The sequence below is a fragment of the Gavialis gangeticus genome, unplaced genomic scaffold (assembly GCF_001723915.1).
Source record: "Gavialis gangeticus isolate Ggan-Ray unplaced genomic scaffold, GavGan_comp1, whole genome shotgun sequence".
NCBI lineage: Eukaryota > Metazoa > Chordata > Crocodylia > Gavialidae > Gavialis > Gavialis gangeticus.
This window is the reverse complement of record NW_017729032.1, coordinates 38,761,170-38,777,155: the sequence shown is the minus strand read 5'-3', so window position 1 is coordinate 38,777,155 and position 15,986 is coordinate 38,761,170. Positions and strand designations below refer to the sequence as shown.

The following is a 15,986-nucleotide window of genomic DNA, read 5'->3' as shown; positions in this document are numbered from 1 at the left end:
TTGATGATCTTCCGAGGTCCCTTCCAGCTCTAATGTCTACGAAACCTATGAAATCTATGGTCAGTTTATGCTGCTCAAGAATACATTAGAATACTTGGGGACTTGGACAAAAATGGGGCAACATACCCACACTCTGCAAAGAAATCAAACAAGCTTTCATATGAATGCGGGTTCAGTTCTGGGGAAGGTTCCGTACTCTTGTCAAGGAAACTGTATATTTCCAATACATTAATTAAAAAGCAGATTTAGAAGGTAAATGTACAGAAACACCAATCCCGTGTTTGGTGCAAGACAGCAACACAAATGGATAGGAACAGGACTCAAAAATGACACACTCTTTGGGAATCTGATATTATTGTCAACAACTAGCACAACCAAACATAGTAATGACACCCAAAATATAGGCTTCTTGATGGTGTTTGCTTTGAAAGGAAAATAAAAAGCAGCCTTGCAAAAAATCCAACATGTGTTTATCTAAGCTACTGTTAAATATGCTTAAGAGTGTTTCATAATACTGGTATTTGAACTTTGTCCATGTTTTCCCCCCAATGAAGAGTTCAAATTTCCTTCAGGAACTCAAAATATTTTGTGGATGTCCAAAGTAGCACTAGTTGCTCCTTCTCAAGTCCATGTTAATTATAATATGATGGGGTTTGACTGTACCCCTACCAGCCAGAAGTTTTGTATGTTTGAGCAGATGGGGTTATATCCAGGAATTATAGTCTCAGACTGTTCTATTACATTTGTTTTCAGAGTGTGCCATGAAATACATACAATACCAAGATATTTGTTTAATAGAGAACATTAAAAGAGAACCTTTGCCAGCAACACTGGCAGGGCACAAGACTGGGCAGGGAAGCTGCTCCAGGGCCAGGCCTTGTATATTTCAGTGTGATCCAGAGCCAGGGCAAAGGCGCAATCCATAGCCTGCACACCCCTGTGGGCAGTGGATCGCAGCTCTGCCCCGGCTCCGGACCACGCTGTCACCGCCACAAGATCCCAGTCCTGGAGCAGCTCCCCACCCAGCTGCATGCCCTGTCAGCACTGCTGAGGCCTATTCTCCATGAAATCCCTAGCCCTGTGCTGTCACAGTCCCACCGCTCCTGGTGTCTCCACAGAAATTGGCCACAGAGATGCAGGCAGGAGCTGCTGGGAAATGGAGTCCACTGCAGGTCAGACTTTGCCTGCCCCTGCTGTAGAGTCATGACTAGACCTATTCACCTCTATCAAAACTTGGACAGAACTTCTGATGACTTCCCTCACAGAGGAACCACTGACGGCACATGAGCTACACCTAGCCAAGCAGTCACCATGTAGTACAGGCACCTTTGTTCATGTGTACACCTCCATGTTTTCAATTATGATTTCTGTACATGTGGTCAGAGCCAACCTGAGCAGGGCACGGGACCCGGAGCAAATCAGCTCACGCGGGGCCCCACCCCCACCCCCCCGGATGTGAAGAAGCTGCTGCTGCCATTGGTGCTGGTGGGGGGCGGGGAGTGAGCAGCTGGATGCGAAGCTGGCGGCGGTGGCACAGTCTCCATGGCCACTCTGCCTGGCTCTGCGGTGCCCCCCAAAGCGCGGTCGCCCCGATTCACCCCCCTCCCTCCCCCTAGGGATGGCCCTGCATGTGGTACAGATATATTTAAAATATAAGCACGAGTCTGACTGTTCCACAGTAAAACTCATTTCTGCTCCCTTTTCACTTTTTGTTTGACTACCCTAGCTGTATTATTTGACAGTTCAGTCTTTACAAGGTTTCACACAAACTCGGACCATTAAACTAATGCTAACAATAACATTTACCTCCTCAAAGAGATCATGTCACTATCAAGTACCAGTCCAACACTGGAAGTTAGCCAATTTAGAGGTGTTCTATAATGTGGTTCTTGGTTGTCATCTAAAATCTTTTCATTTACTTTTCCATTAGGTCAAAGAAAATTGACTATATTCCTTAGAATTTTTCATTCATGGAAATTATTTCTATGGCTTTAATGATGGGAAAGCCTCAGTCAGAGCAATTTACAAATACCTGTCCTGGGATCTGATGAATAACAGGTTTTCATTTTACCAAAGTTCTGATAAGTCTTGATGACCCATCTGAGATAGCCTTTATTGCTACGAGAATGGGAAAGGACAGAAATGTCCCTGTATTTTGCTGCCTGGTCTACAAAACTGGTATGCGGTCAGTCCTTTCCTCTTGTTTCTGAATGACATTTCATCTTTGGGTTCTTGATAAGCAATGGACATAAGGACTGCCTTTTCTGAAAAGGCAGACTAAAATGCCCTTTGTAGTACCTTACAAAAGACAGGCAACTTTTCCTTATCCCATTACATTCCCAATAGCTTTGATCTTTGTTCTTCAGTAGCTTTTACTTGAATAAATGCATAAAATGATTGTCTCTCCACATGTGTTCCAGACACTAAATACAAGGGCAAGCAACATAAGGAGTATAGAAATTCATCTGCTGTAAAGGTGGCAGCCAAAGACATTTGCAGGAGCATTTGATTTTAATTTATTTTTGTTTTGTTTTTCTTTCTTTCTTTTCTTTTTTTTTTACACTTTGGCACTAGGCACTTTTTTTACACTGGCACTTTCAGGTCAACAGTCCAGGCCAATGCAACGTGAGAAGCAAGATAAAGCTGTAGAACCTCTTAAATGTTAATGGTGCAAAAAGATCTCAGGCCTCAGTAGTGGCCTTTCAGCTACAATCTTGTCAAGTAAAATTCTTACATTTTGGGTAAGAACTTCTCCAAAAGTCTTACTGAGAAGCAGTAACTACTCCTCCCCTTCATCAGGATTACCATTTTTATTCTTCCGAAGCAACAAGGCTTTTGAAGTTGTCTGAAACTTGTTCAATTTTGGTCATTATTTTCATTTTGCACTTATGACAAACAAAATACCACAGTCCCTAAGAAACTATGTTTTATCCAGTTCTTGCTGAGCACTACGTTTTGTTCTCCCAACTGTCCTGAGTGAACAGCTGGGGCAAAAATACACAGGTTCAAACATATAGATGGAAAATGCTTTATCCTACAGTCTACTTAAGAACAGCTTCTGACTCCTTTGACTTGCGCTTTTTCTAATCACATTCTAGTGATGAATTTGAATAGGATAATTTATTCCTCTTCAATGACCTTCTCCTTTCTTCTTGGGTTGTGGGAGACATGGAAATCAAATACTCCTCCCCTCCGCATCAAGAAGTTCTAAACTAGACCTGCATGCCACTTTCTTTCCCTGCATTTCAGGTTTATAATTTCAGGTTTATAATGAACATTCAATGTTAATATTATGCTGTGAGGAGTCAAGTTGGAACGCTTTCATCAACTTAGATGGCTTTTTCTTTTAAACCTTCTTTCCATGACCAAAAGCAGGATTCATCCCAGGGATGAGACAAGAGAGGACATGGCTCCATCAACAAGTTGTCTACTTGGCTAGCAGGCTAAAAGACTAAGAAAACCCCAGGAATGAACTGGGAACAGACAGCATTAAACATGGCCACTAAAGGCATTAGCCACTATTTGATGTGCTACACTCTTCAGTGCATTTCATTCTCCTCTGTGCCCAGTCTACAGAGACAACCTGATTCCAGCTCAGTTTTCACAAAGCCATTTTTACAGCTGTGTCAGTCAAGATGGCAACTACCACAGGCAGGTAGGATTACCGCAAAGACTGCCTCTCTCCAGGGAAAAATAAACCTTGTGACCTCAGAGGTCAGTTTGTTTGCTGAATCCATGTGATAAAAAGCAGGCCAGGACATTTGTCAAAGTATCCTGAATAGGATTCCCACTTCTGAATAGGAAAAGTGGGCAGGTGGGACACCTGAGGAGCTAGAGTTTATTGAGTTGAAAATTCCATTGGAAAGAACAGTATCAGTGCTGATACCGCTACCTAGTGGCCCTCAGTCTCCAGAATCTTTCTGACCATCATTCAGATAGATCTGCTTTGTAGAAGGAAAAAGGGTACCATCATGCAGTATAGAAATTTAGAAGCAAGTAATGTGGGCTGTGGTCTCCAAAAACAAAGAACTCATACACAGTTCAAAAATGCTAACTTGGGAGATACTGGGGACCAGGTCCAAGTTGGGAAGAGATTTCTTAGACAGGTGGGTCCCCCCACCCCGTTTTTGTGGGGTTTAAGTTATAGGTAAGAAGAACTGTATTATTAAACAAATTTGAAATTGTTGTTTGCACCACAGGAGGCAAAGAATTCTTGTCAGGCTTTTCAAGGTGAGATCAATCCTAATGTCAAAGGACAGGTCTGCCTCAAAGGAGAAAAGAAGAGGTGATACCCTGTTAAGATTACAGGACTTGAAAGTGTATAAAGACATAACAGAGGTTCAGGTACCAAATTAATTTTGTGCGTGTGGTCGTTAGACTTAAAAAGAAAACAACAAGAAAACCAAACAACTGAAACACCTTTTTAACCAAGTAAATTTGTATGAAATAAGTGAAGAGAGAGAAAACAAACCCACAAAGGTATTTTTCAAAATCACAGTCTGTTTCATGCTGCCTGAAAAACTTAAAATGTTTACAGATTCAGTTGAGTTTTTCTATGTTTTATAAACACACCATTCTTTCATGCTTTCAGTATATTTTAAAGAACCCCACCCCAAGCACCTCTACCATTTTCTGAGCCTATTTTTCCTTTAAGTATTCCAAATTCACTAGTCAAAGACTATACTAAGCTCACAGTGATCACGTATTAAAACAGCCAATTATTGCTTATGTGAACTTTTGTTTTCTAATAATTTTTGCTTTTTTGAGAATTCCAGATGGAATGCCTGCACCAGCTCAATCCTGGTAAAGAGGTGTAGGTACTACAACACTGGTCTCAAAAAAACCAAATCTCTCTCAAGGGAGAATGGTGCAGACCACTGACACATTCTTGGGGAGTCATGCATAGCTTTCCCGAACCTAGGAGTAAGTAAAAAATTCAGAAGAACAATAGCCATCAGGAAGGAAAAGATCTCTGCTCCAGCTCAAATACTCTTGATTAAGTTAGAATCTTATTTTAGTATGAAACTTTTTAATATCATAAAGCAAAGCAGTAGAACTATGAGAGTAACAACATAGGCAAGAAATAAACGTACCTTCACTACAGAACGGTCTTTTGATACCAGAGAAATTCACTGTTTCATGCAGCGTTTTCTCCTCTTGGCAGTATTCACAGTATGTAACTATACAGTGCAGTTTCTTATAATCATCAGAACAAGTTCTGCTGCAGAACTGATATACTTTGTTCTAAATAAAACCACAAAACATTACAAAAAGGTTACATAGAAACAGATTAGGAGTACAACTTTAAACAAGAATTTACTTTAATAACTTTTGTTTATGGCACACTTCTGAAAAAGAGTGCAGGCATATGGAGATAACATGACTATCAAAATAACCACCAGCTTTTGATCAAACTGGTATTCATAGATTTCATAGACATTAGGGCTGGAAGGCACCTTGGAAGATCCGAGTCCAGCTCCCTAAGTGCTACAAAAGCTATTAATTAATCATTTCACGTGCAGAACATGACAATGGGTAAAGAACATATATTTGTAAGTCTTCAGATATTTGTCTCCTCAACTTCTAGAAGAGTAAAGATGATCTAGGTCAGTTATATCAATAATAGATGCGAAGGAGATGAAAGCAGACTTCAAGCCTCAGTTAAAAAAAATCCTTTTTCCCTCCTTAGTTCTAGAGACTTCTTTGCTATTTTATATTATCCATACACAGCACAGAGTTAAATATTTTAGTTTCAATCATTAAAAAATAAGTTGGACATTTTTTGTAACTACCTCACTTACTACATAAGAAGTTTCAATAGATTTTTTTTATACTACCTACTTAGAGACAAACAAATACAATGCTGGTTTAAACCTTTACAGATGACCTTAAGTATGCTTAACCATCCCTAGTTCTGCATCCAGACTAAAGAACTTACTTCCCACTCCAGTACTTCTGGCTTTGAACAGAAAGAACTTTTGCAATAATTGCATTTCAGCTGAATATCACTTGGAGAAACAAACTGACCATTGGTTGAAGACTGCACACTAAGAGTCTGAAAAATATAAAAATGTACATATATCACTGTATGGGAAAGCATTTCACAAGTTAATATTTTTCTTAATTCTGAAAATACTTTTACTAATGTTAAACGGTTACTGAGAATTTGGGAGATTGATATATAAAATTCAGGAGCTTTTCTTAAGAGGCAATACAGGTGAGCATTTTTGTCTTGATTCTTTTTCCTCAACTCTGATTACTTTATAGGGCTCCTACAATTGCAGAGTCTCCAGCTATTCTTGATGCAGTCTACTTATTTCACCTTTGATGATCTTCTGCCTTGATTCTTCTACATTTTCCTTCTACCATACTCAGTCTTCAGGGCCTCTCTCTGCCTGATTTTTGTATACATGTATGCACACTGAAAAGTAGTCCAAGACCAGGGATGACTTCATTATTAACTGCAAAGTCATACAACTTAAAATAAACACAATTCCCACCTTGGGCTATCCTTTTTATCGCAAGAGGTTTTACATGGAAACAACCAGACAAAGCAATATCTGTACCAAAAAAAACAGACTGAGGTAGAGAAATTCTACTCTGCCCTCAGGCAAAAAAGCCTGGGAAGAGATGGGCCTTGCAACAGGTCTTAAAAAGGTCAAACATGAAATCTAGCAGACCAATCGAGAAAATAAATACAAAAGTAAAGGATCTTCCAATGAGAATGCCCTGAAACCAGGTGTCCGATCACCCCCACTTCACTCCTCCACACTAATCCTAATCTAGGAAATGCCAGTTAAGCATCCCAGTTCACCTCAACTACCACGGCAAGGAAAGGCGCTATCAGACAGCTAAATCTCAAATCACTCAGGGCTGTGAAATCAGAGACCCCATGAATTCCAGCTGAAGGTATAGAAGAAGCCAGTGCCACAACAGATAAAAGAACTCAGCTGCAGAACTACTACGGCCTTTCAAAGGTAATATAAACCCACTGCAGATACCATTCTTTGCACAACACTAGACGAACCAATTAGTTGGGTCTCAATGCTAGTTCATCTCATATGATGGAAATCTGAAGAACCAAGAAGAGAATACAAATTTCCTTACACCTGTCTTCTCAATAACCTTTTCAGAGCAGGACAGATTATAAATAAATGGGCAGTAGGAAGACATTTTTAAAGAGAGAGGGAGCTAATCAGTTTAAATTGACCATTGAAATCAAAGTAATTCCAGTTTTCTATCCGAGTTCAACAGCTATGTCAGTTAAAAATTATACTGGCTTGTCTAAGATCAATTCTCCTGGGACCTTGTAAGTTCTTTAGGATCCATTTACACTATGAGAATTTGAAACAAACAAAGCTGTAGTCATACTGATACAAATCCTTACTACAGAGAAGACATTCCCCAGTATAAAGCAAGCCAAATGCTGACACACCTTTACCAGATAATATGACCTATCCCACCAGTCAACTGTGCAGTTTTAAGTCTAGCATAATGATGCTCATACACATTATACAATGCAAAAATTTCAGGGATTGTAGTGTTGACTTTCTTCTACTATGTTGAATACAGTTCCCTTCTGTAGAGAATTTCATCATATTTGGCTCGTTCCATTGTTTGAAAAAGCCATATCAGGCTTGAACTGGGAGCTCCTGAACTGGGAGCTAGGCATATGCTGAGAAAAGCAGCTACAACCTGCTATACTTTAAAAACCTACATATGCAATTATGAAGTCAGTAGTTCTCTCTACATGTGATGCTGGACTGACTACCAGAGGTTATTAAACTATGGTTCTATAGGTATGGGTATTTTGGTCAAAAAGCTAACAGTTTGGCTGTATTATTTTGTTAGTTCCTTCAATTTCTTTTTAGTTTTGCTTGCCTTTTATTTCTTCATTTGCTTTTTAAAAAATCTTATTACTGAAGATGCTCTCTTGTTTCCCTCCAGGTTTCAGAGAAGAAAGTACAGTAGGACCAGAGAAAAGATATATCCCCCTGGGTCCTTTAGGTATGTATTCACAAATGCTCCCCACCATCTACTCCCCACATAGTACAGTGGAGGCCCCAGACAGTATACTGACTGGGAAATGACGAAACACTGGAGGACCATGCAGATCTAAAGGATATTTTCCTTATTTGCTCAGGAGTGCAAGAGATGCTGCTGAAATAACAGCTGGATGCCAATGGGAAATTCTAGAACTATAAGAAGTTGAGCAAGGCAAATGGTCATAGAGAAGAACGTTGTGTGCCCAAGTCTAAAAAGTACTATAACATTTTTGTTTGTTTGTCTGTTCTTCTACAATGACCACCAAGAAACAAGGAACAGAGAATTAGCTTTATGACAAAGATGACATGAAACAATTGCTAGTAACTATTTTCCTTCTTTATAATGCATAACACTTAATTCAATATTAAAGGAGGTTTTGTTGATAAACAATTCAGCATCCTTCCCTCTTCAACTATATCATCAGACCTTAACACCCGAGGCCTACCATGTTTACCAGACATCCTCCAACACATCCATGGAAAGAACAGACTTCCAAATTTAAGATATTTCTAAAATAATCCATGCAAAAATTATTTTAAAAAGAACAAGCTAAAGCTGCCTTCAGCTTTTTTTCATCTGTCTTTGAATTCATCTGTAAGGTCACTACTATGCCTTCAGTTAAATCCTTATTTAAGTGCTGTTTCTGCCCTGATGATTATGGTGAATCAATTAGATATGTATATTGTAATTTCTTCCCCCTAACATCTGTCTTTCCTTAAACTACAAGCTGTACAGAGCAATGTCCTCCTTAAATGCCTGGGAAGCATCTAATACAACATAGGTGTTACAGTTAAAACAAATAAGGCAGAAGAAAAAGTTTACAAGCTCATTAAAATTTTTTGCAGGTCACCTCTCACAACAAAAATCAATCTATATTGTACTTAATTAAAATTCTGTTTTAAATAATACATTTATGTCCTTCTTTTTTATTTTGATTACAAGCCAAAGCAGTCCCATTTGGCTGTTCTTGGGTTTGTACTTAATAGAAAAGACATGAGAAGTGCCAGGTACACCTGAGACTATCAGAGGCTACTCTCAGGTTTGTATGGAACCTGAACAAGAAGTTACCCTGGTTGTCAGTGTCAGAATAAAAGAGTGGAACAAATGCAACCTGGAATTAGACTGAGAGAACTAAAACATTGCTACAGCTACTTGTCTGGTGCTTGTCACTGACATCTGCATTGCACTGACGGACACCATGGTGGTATGCCTTGATCAGAATAAGAGCAATTCAAATTTTGGCAGCAATTCAGCTCACAAACGCACAGGCTGCAGATCTGCTAAGAAACCCAAAAAGAATACAGGCATACCAAATTTCTCCAGATAAAACCCAAGTAAACAAATTAGAACTATTCATATTGTTCTTGTGTGGGAAGTAATGTAAACCAAAAATTCTTCAGTGTGCAAAATGTTTGCCCCTTATCAAATGCAAGTTTACTAGACCATCTCCTAACCCATGATTGTCCCACATAGAATAATAGAAAAATCAAGATTTGAAATACACCAAAGCATTTGGGGGGTGGGGGGAGAGAAAAAGAAAACTACAGGTCTTACCAGATGTTCTCTATTACTACCGTACACACAGCATAGATTTTTATCACCGTGTTAAACTCCCCCCCACTTGCTTTCATAAATTTTCCCTGCATGTCACTTCGATATACAGGAAAAATACTTAAACCGCCAAACTGACAGTAAAGGAAAATATTAAATGTCCCACCAGGCTGCAAACAGAATGTCCAACACGCTGCAGTGTATTTTACTTACAAAAGACTGAAATATTAGATCTCCTCCACTCTCAAATTCAGCTCACACAAATATTGGAAGAAAACAGATGGCAAAACTTAACCAAAGGCAAACTATTTTAAAAGAACTTGCTCCAAGTAGCATTGAGGCTACTGGCAAGATGACATGGAGATAGATGTTCGTAAAGTAGTCCCTATATGCAAAAGGAACAAGTCTCCAGCTTTAGCTTCCTTAAAAGTTAGTCAAACACAACATCTTTCACCTGACACAATAGACCTACTAAGTGATAAGAAAATAGTGGGCGGAGATGGTAACATGATTCTGGAGCAACTTCATACTCAATCCTGAACCATTACCTTAAGACCATTAAGGAATACATTTAGCACATGACAGAACAACTTAAGATAAAAGACACTAACAAATTGTTCTACCAGCTACCACCTATGGAATAGCTGATAGCAGTTTTAGATTGCTTGTTCTTTCTTCCATCTTAATTATAAGGACGAATGCATTAGCCATTCAAGGGATTATTCTATATTCTAGACTAGAATATACTGCACAGTGCATTACATCAACTGAAATGCTCAAATGCCTTTACTACATTAAAAGTTTTTATTTGGAAATGAAAGGTTTGTTCATTTCCAAAGGTGAAATGCTATTAATAAAACATAGCAACCTAGATTAAAAACAGACTGAAAGACTTTGGATCGAAACCTCACTTTGCATGTTCCACTTATTGCTGCAGAATGTCCCATGGCTAGCAGAAAGGTAACATGCTGATGTCTAAGGCCTTAAACAATTCCTTTTCACAAAAGAAAGCAATGTAGGACTGGAAAGGACCACTTGGGTCACTAAATCTACAATACTCCCTATAGACTGAAGTACAAAGCTGTGCAGAACTGTTCAATATCCACTTCCTGATGGTACTCATTCATATTGTATGCATTACCTGACTATATCCTACTTTGAAAGGATTCCCTTTTTAAAATCACCTGATTATTCAAAAGGACAAAATGAGTTACTAGTGGCTGCATAATCATGTATTTAAAAGGTAAAGCTAAATTATTTGCATTAGCCAACAATTGGGTCAATCTGAACCTTTATAAGCAAGTTAAATTATTTGTCCATCCCGGTAGTACTGCAGCACATAGTCATTTAACTAAAAAAAAATTACTACCTTGGTACAGAACGGTAACGATAAGTATATAGTTTTCAACATAGCCTCTTATAGTATAATATAGGTTCCTACCTGCATTTTAAATATAATATAAAACTAATGGAGCCCACCTTTCACTGGGAAATCTGGCTTTGGGAAGTAAATCATGCCATTAGAAACTGCTTCCATGGATCATGTTGCACTGAATGGAACAGTAGTTCTTCTCAGCTTGAATTCAGTCTTGCATAATTCACCCAAGAATTATAGATATTGGGAATACTCCACACTAAACAGCCTGTGCTGTAGAACCTATGAACTCCCTGGCCAGTGAAAACTAGAGGAAAATATGGTTCAGGTACTAAACTTTGGTGAAAATTAGATTATTGTCTTAGTTTAAATAAGTGACTGTATATGACCCTAAGTCAGAAACCCTAAGTCACTGGATATAGACAATTATCCCACTATGGCTCAAATAATTGGCTTCTGAGTCCAGATTAAAGACAATGCATATACTAGTGTGGCTGCCTGCAAATTAGCTGGGACAAGGACAATCTATGCTCAGGTGTGCCAACACTACCACTGCAATTTCAGTAGCAAGTTCTAGACAAAGGAAAATCAGCAAGCCATGATGACCTTAGCAGAATTATCAGCTGTTCTCAAGATCACTGCTGAAATATTGACTCCTGCAAACCCCGGCAGAAGACTGTCCTTTAGTAACTTTATTCTTAACATTCAGAGAGATAGCAAAGGGTTGTTTTAGACGACTGCTTTTCAGCCCTGTGGAAATTCTACTGAGTTCCGTCTTGTTGAAATACGAGGACAAGAACTGTACATGAGACTGCTGGAAGGGTCAGTAGAAGTGGTATGGGTTATCACATTTTCAGTACACTGATGAAATGCAGCTTTATTTCGTTACTTAATCAGACAGAGAGAGTGTTGATGGAGGCCTTACCAAATGCTCTGATAAAGAGTAGGGCACAGATAATGGATATCTGATGGAGGCTCATTGTGAATAAGGATAATGCTGGTTGGTAAAGAGAAGCAACCACGTGATCCAGCAATGATTGCACCTGCTTCCTAATTGGGGTAAATGCAAACTTGAATGACAAATGAGAAAATGTCAAGGTAGCATTGGGACCCCAACTGCTGTTGCACAGTCATAAAACAATGTTAGGAAGATTTTCTTCCATTATGTTTAATCTTAAGACTGCAACAACTTCTTTCAGAGGCCTGGCTACTGATGCCTAAATACCACCCAGAAACAGAAACTTATGAGAAGTGCAGCAGTCTACCTATAAGCAGTAGTTCACCAGAAGCATAGAGTACCAAAGCTCCAGGATACAAGTTGGCTACCTACTGAACCCGGGAGAGTCTGAATTATTAGTTTTCATCTACTGGTCCCTCAATGGCAGAGGAATCAAATATTTCAGAGAACGGCCCTGTCTCCAGGACAGATGATGGCGATTGCAGTTAGAGGCCCATCAGCTACAGATCCCTCAGCTCAGCAGGTTTTCAGCAGGATATTCTTCAACTTTAGAATTTACCTCCACTTGGTTTGAAAGAGCCAGAATTTGTTGACCTACTGCCAGGCTCACCTCTGTCCTCTGGCTTTTAGTAACGGAAAGATGTGATAAAAACTAATATTGGTTGGTGTGGTGGGAATATTCATTGGAGTTTACTTTTTGGCTGTTTATTTTCATAGGTTTGAAGACAGCGGATAGTTTTAGTTTTATGAAACTACTTTTCTAACAAACTTGCCTCTGTCCCAGGATAATCTTTTTTTCATATTAGCCATATATTGAAACAAACAGGTTACATAAAGGCCTGGTATTTTAATATGCATATCTTTAACACACATGTATACACAAATAGTTGTATATATATATATATCTATATATATATGTAGGGAGGAAAAGATTTAACACAACAGCTAACCTGAAATTTAGCTACACAACTGGAACTGCAAAAGTTGTACAGTTTTCCATCGGGCATTGTGGCTTGATACTGAGGTAAAGAGTTTCGTTTACAAAAGTGGCAAATAATTCCCATACCTAAAAGAAAAATGTAATTTACAAAGAAAATAAATGCAAGTAATTTTATATACACTTCTTGGGTTTTAAGTCATCACTTCCCACCATCCATGTAAAAATCTAAATTTGGTTCTTAACTTTTCCAACCACAAACCTCACCCCTAAACAAAAAACAAAACAAAACAAAACAAAACGTGTTAAATTTTGCTGCTCTTGTTCATTAAAATTAAGCATTAGCTTGAAGTAAAATAGTTTTTTGTTCTTATTAAAAGTGTACTACTCTTGTCCAATTCAGTGTTCACATTGGCTTACTATCTCCTATCAATCAAGAATAGGTACATCTTGACTGATGTACCATTCCCTTTCCCAACACTCTTATTCTTAGCTAAAAGACTTCTGTAGGGGGAGAACTATAGTTGCAATACACTAAACACATGGGCAGAACTTATCTAATATTTCTTGGTGCAAGAGACTGAGTACAACCTACATGCATGAAGATTATATTGTATACTCCTGTATGTTGCAGAATCAGGTACATTATTCCTTATGTCTCAAAATCCCCCCTTGATCCCTGCCCTCCCCACCCCTGGGGAACTTGAAAGCCTCGTAACAGTGAGAACTGTTTGAGGGATCAAAAACGGTCACAGTGGGGAAGGCTGCAATTAAAGTGGGAAAGTACTACAATATGGGCTAAAATATCACAAATATTTTTGACAGATCTATAAAGCTCACAAGAGAGTGATGAGCTCTAAAATTTACAAATTTATTCTAAAGCAAAAAAACAATCAAAATTTGCAAACTTCATATTTCTTAAAAAAATCAAATCTATTCTTTATCAGTGATGAAAATCCACCATCCTTTTCACTTACTTTGTGATTTTGCATATTTTGATTTGTATGTGTTCATGCATGCAGTTGAGCAGTATGGCTCCATATATCCATTAGGTCCTATGCACTGAGTCATGTCAAAAAACCTGCACTGAGCTCTGCAGCCAGTACAAGGTGTTAATTTGCCATATTTCTAAAACATAAAACAAAGCAAAACAATACATTAGTTATAACTGTTTTTTTTTAAAGTTGTTAAAACAAGTATAAAGACCTTTCCAACATAAATACATGTTTTTCTCTGCAATGCATTTATCACTATGGCTGGGTTTCTTTCAGGTTGAGAGGGGAGCTGGGTAAAAGCATTTAAAATTGAAAAGCATTGAAAACAAATGGTATTAGAACCTAGGTATGGCCTAGCGAGTACAAGAGTCTGGAAGTAGCCCTGGTTTATCCCTCCTTCCTAACTGAATAACTGATACAATAAGAGGAGAATGAGTGGAAAAAGGAAAGGAGAAAAGAGCACAGAACCAAAAAATAAAGAAGTTAAAAAAAAGGATATCCTAGGGACCAGAAAAGGACTTCACCTGTACAAGGAAGAAAAGCGTAAAGAAACAAGCAACAAAACTGAAAATAAAAGATACACAGGAATTCAGTGTTAAATGTCAAAACCACATTAAAAAGGCTTACACGTAATCGCACAAAATGTTTGCATCTCACATGTAAGCAATATGCCAGGTTTAATTTTCAAGGGCTTCTAAAATTCTTGAGTACAACCTGACAAAAAGTATTCGTGACAGAGGGCCATGAACAAGTACAATTCTTCTAGCATCAGTTACAAAATAGTTTTGGGTGATATGCTGTGAAATGAGACTCCTACTGTTTCACACTGAGAAATGTGGGAACTACAAATGCATGCTGTTACTACCATTAAACTTAACATTCTTATTCTTCTCCAAGCTGAAGCTTGCTAGCTCTTATAACTTCTGAGATTAGATTTCTTAGCTTCATAATATACTGGAGGCAGCTCAGCAGTACCTAGCAAAGCTGCTACATACCTCAGCTGATCAGCTAGGAAAGTTGAGACTTCCAGTGAAGCACAATGATTCCAACCCTACAGTAGCAACATACTGATTTTGGATGGCCCTCACCAGTTGTACTCAATGACCAATTGTTCAAGGAGAAGAACAAGTACACTCTAAAACCATGCAGATAAACCAAACTGTGCCAGCACAATCTCATATGCTAATGTGAATATAAAAAGGCAATATACACATTTTAGCAGTTCTGTTTTCTTAATTTATTGCATATCTCAAAGTTAGGCAAGTAGCACGTGTGCAGAAAAGGATCAGCAAGAGGCAGACCACATGGGCCAGTCACCTCTCTCTATAAAAGCACACCGCTTCCCATAGTGACCATCTTGAACTTTTAAATGAACAAATCAGGGATTGGCAACCTTTTCTGATGGTGGGCCAGAATGACCCTGCTCAGGTCTGAGAGGCAGGCACTAGGACCTGCGGCCTCTGCTGTTTCTCTATATTGCCCAACTGCAGTGCGGCATAGGCAGAGCCCTGTGCCTTCACCAAATCCGTCACTGCCTCGCTGCAGCAGAAATAAAGCCCCATGGCGCCCAATGCCTCCAACCCCTGGTATAGATGATTCACATGTCTAAGTTAGGCAAAGACATCATAATGTTTTTCAAATAAAGATCCTGCCCTTTTTAAGTCCAATTAGCCAGCTTTGATTGTACTGTTTATCAGGAGTGATTTCCCTAAATGCTCCCCAAAAATTATTCATGACCCAAATCCAGGGGAACAAAGTTCAGAGAGTCTTCCACATCTGCTTCATGTAGAATCTGATCTGGTACATCAAGGGTATAGCAATCCTATAGACAATGGGAATGTGGTCTGGATACCTTTGTTTCTTCTTGGTAGGCAGAAGGTAGGATAGTGGAGACTTAACTGGTTCAGAGAAGTATGAGCTTTCATAGGCAAAAACCTACTTTGTCAGGTGTAGTCAGATAAAGTAGTTTAGTCAGCCACTGGAAACACTTCTAAATGTCCATGTCCTCAGAGCAAGGGTTCAAGGTATTGCAATGGCTTCTGCTTCATGATCTGTGCAAGCTACTTGTTACGTACATCTATTGCATCTACAGTATAACTAGGTCCATGCCGAGGGTATTCACCA

The 15,986-nt window shown here is 38.8% G+C and overlaps 1 protein-coding gene across 8 annotated transcripts in view; it reads right to left on the bottom strand.

Moving 5' to 3' along the window:
• ZMYM2 (zinc finger MYM-type containing 2) overlaps window positions 1-15,986 on the bottom strand; it is a 123,626-nt gene that overhangs the window by 67,788 nt on the left and 39,852 nt on the right. For 7 of the 8 annotated variants that reach the window (XM_019524293.1, XM_019524295.1, XM_019524292.1 and 4 more), the window contains 4 exons: window positions 13,845-13,995; window positions 12,881-12,996; window positions 5,939-6,055; window positions 5,094-5,244 (listed from right to left, as the gene is read on the bottom strand). In XM_019524293.1, coding sequence (XP_019379838.1) covers window positions 5,094-5,244; window positions 5,939-6,055; window positions 12,881-12,996; window positions 13,845-13,995 — 535 coding nt within the window. The remainder of the gene's footprint in view (window positions 1-5,093; window positions 5,245-5,938; window positions 6,056-12,880; window positions 12,997-13,844; window positions 13,996-15,986) is intronic. The other variant, XM_019524298.1, reaches the window with a different exon arrangement.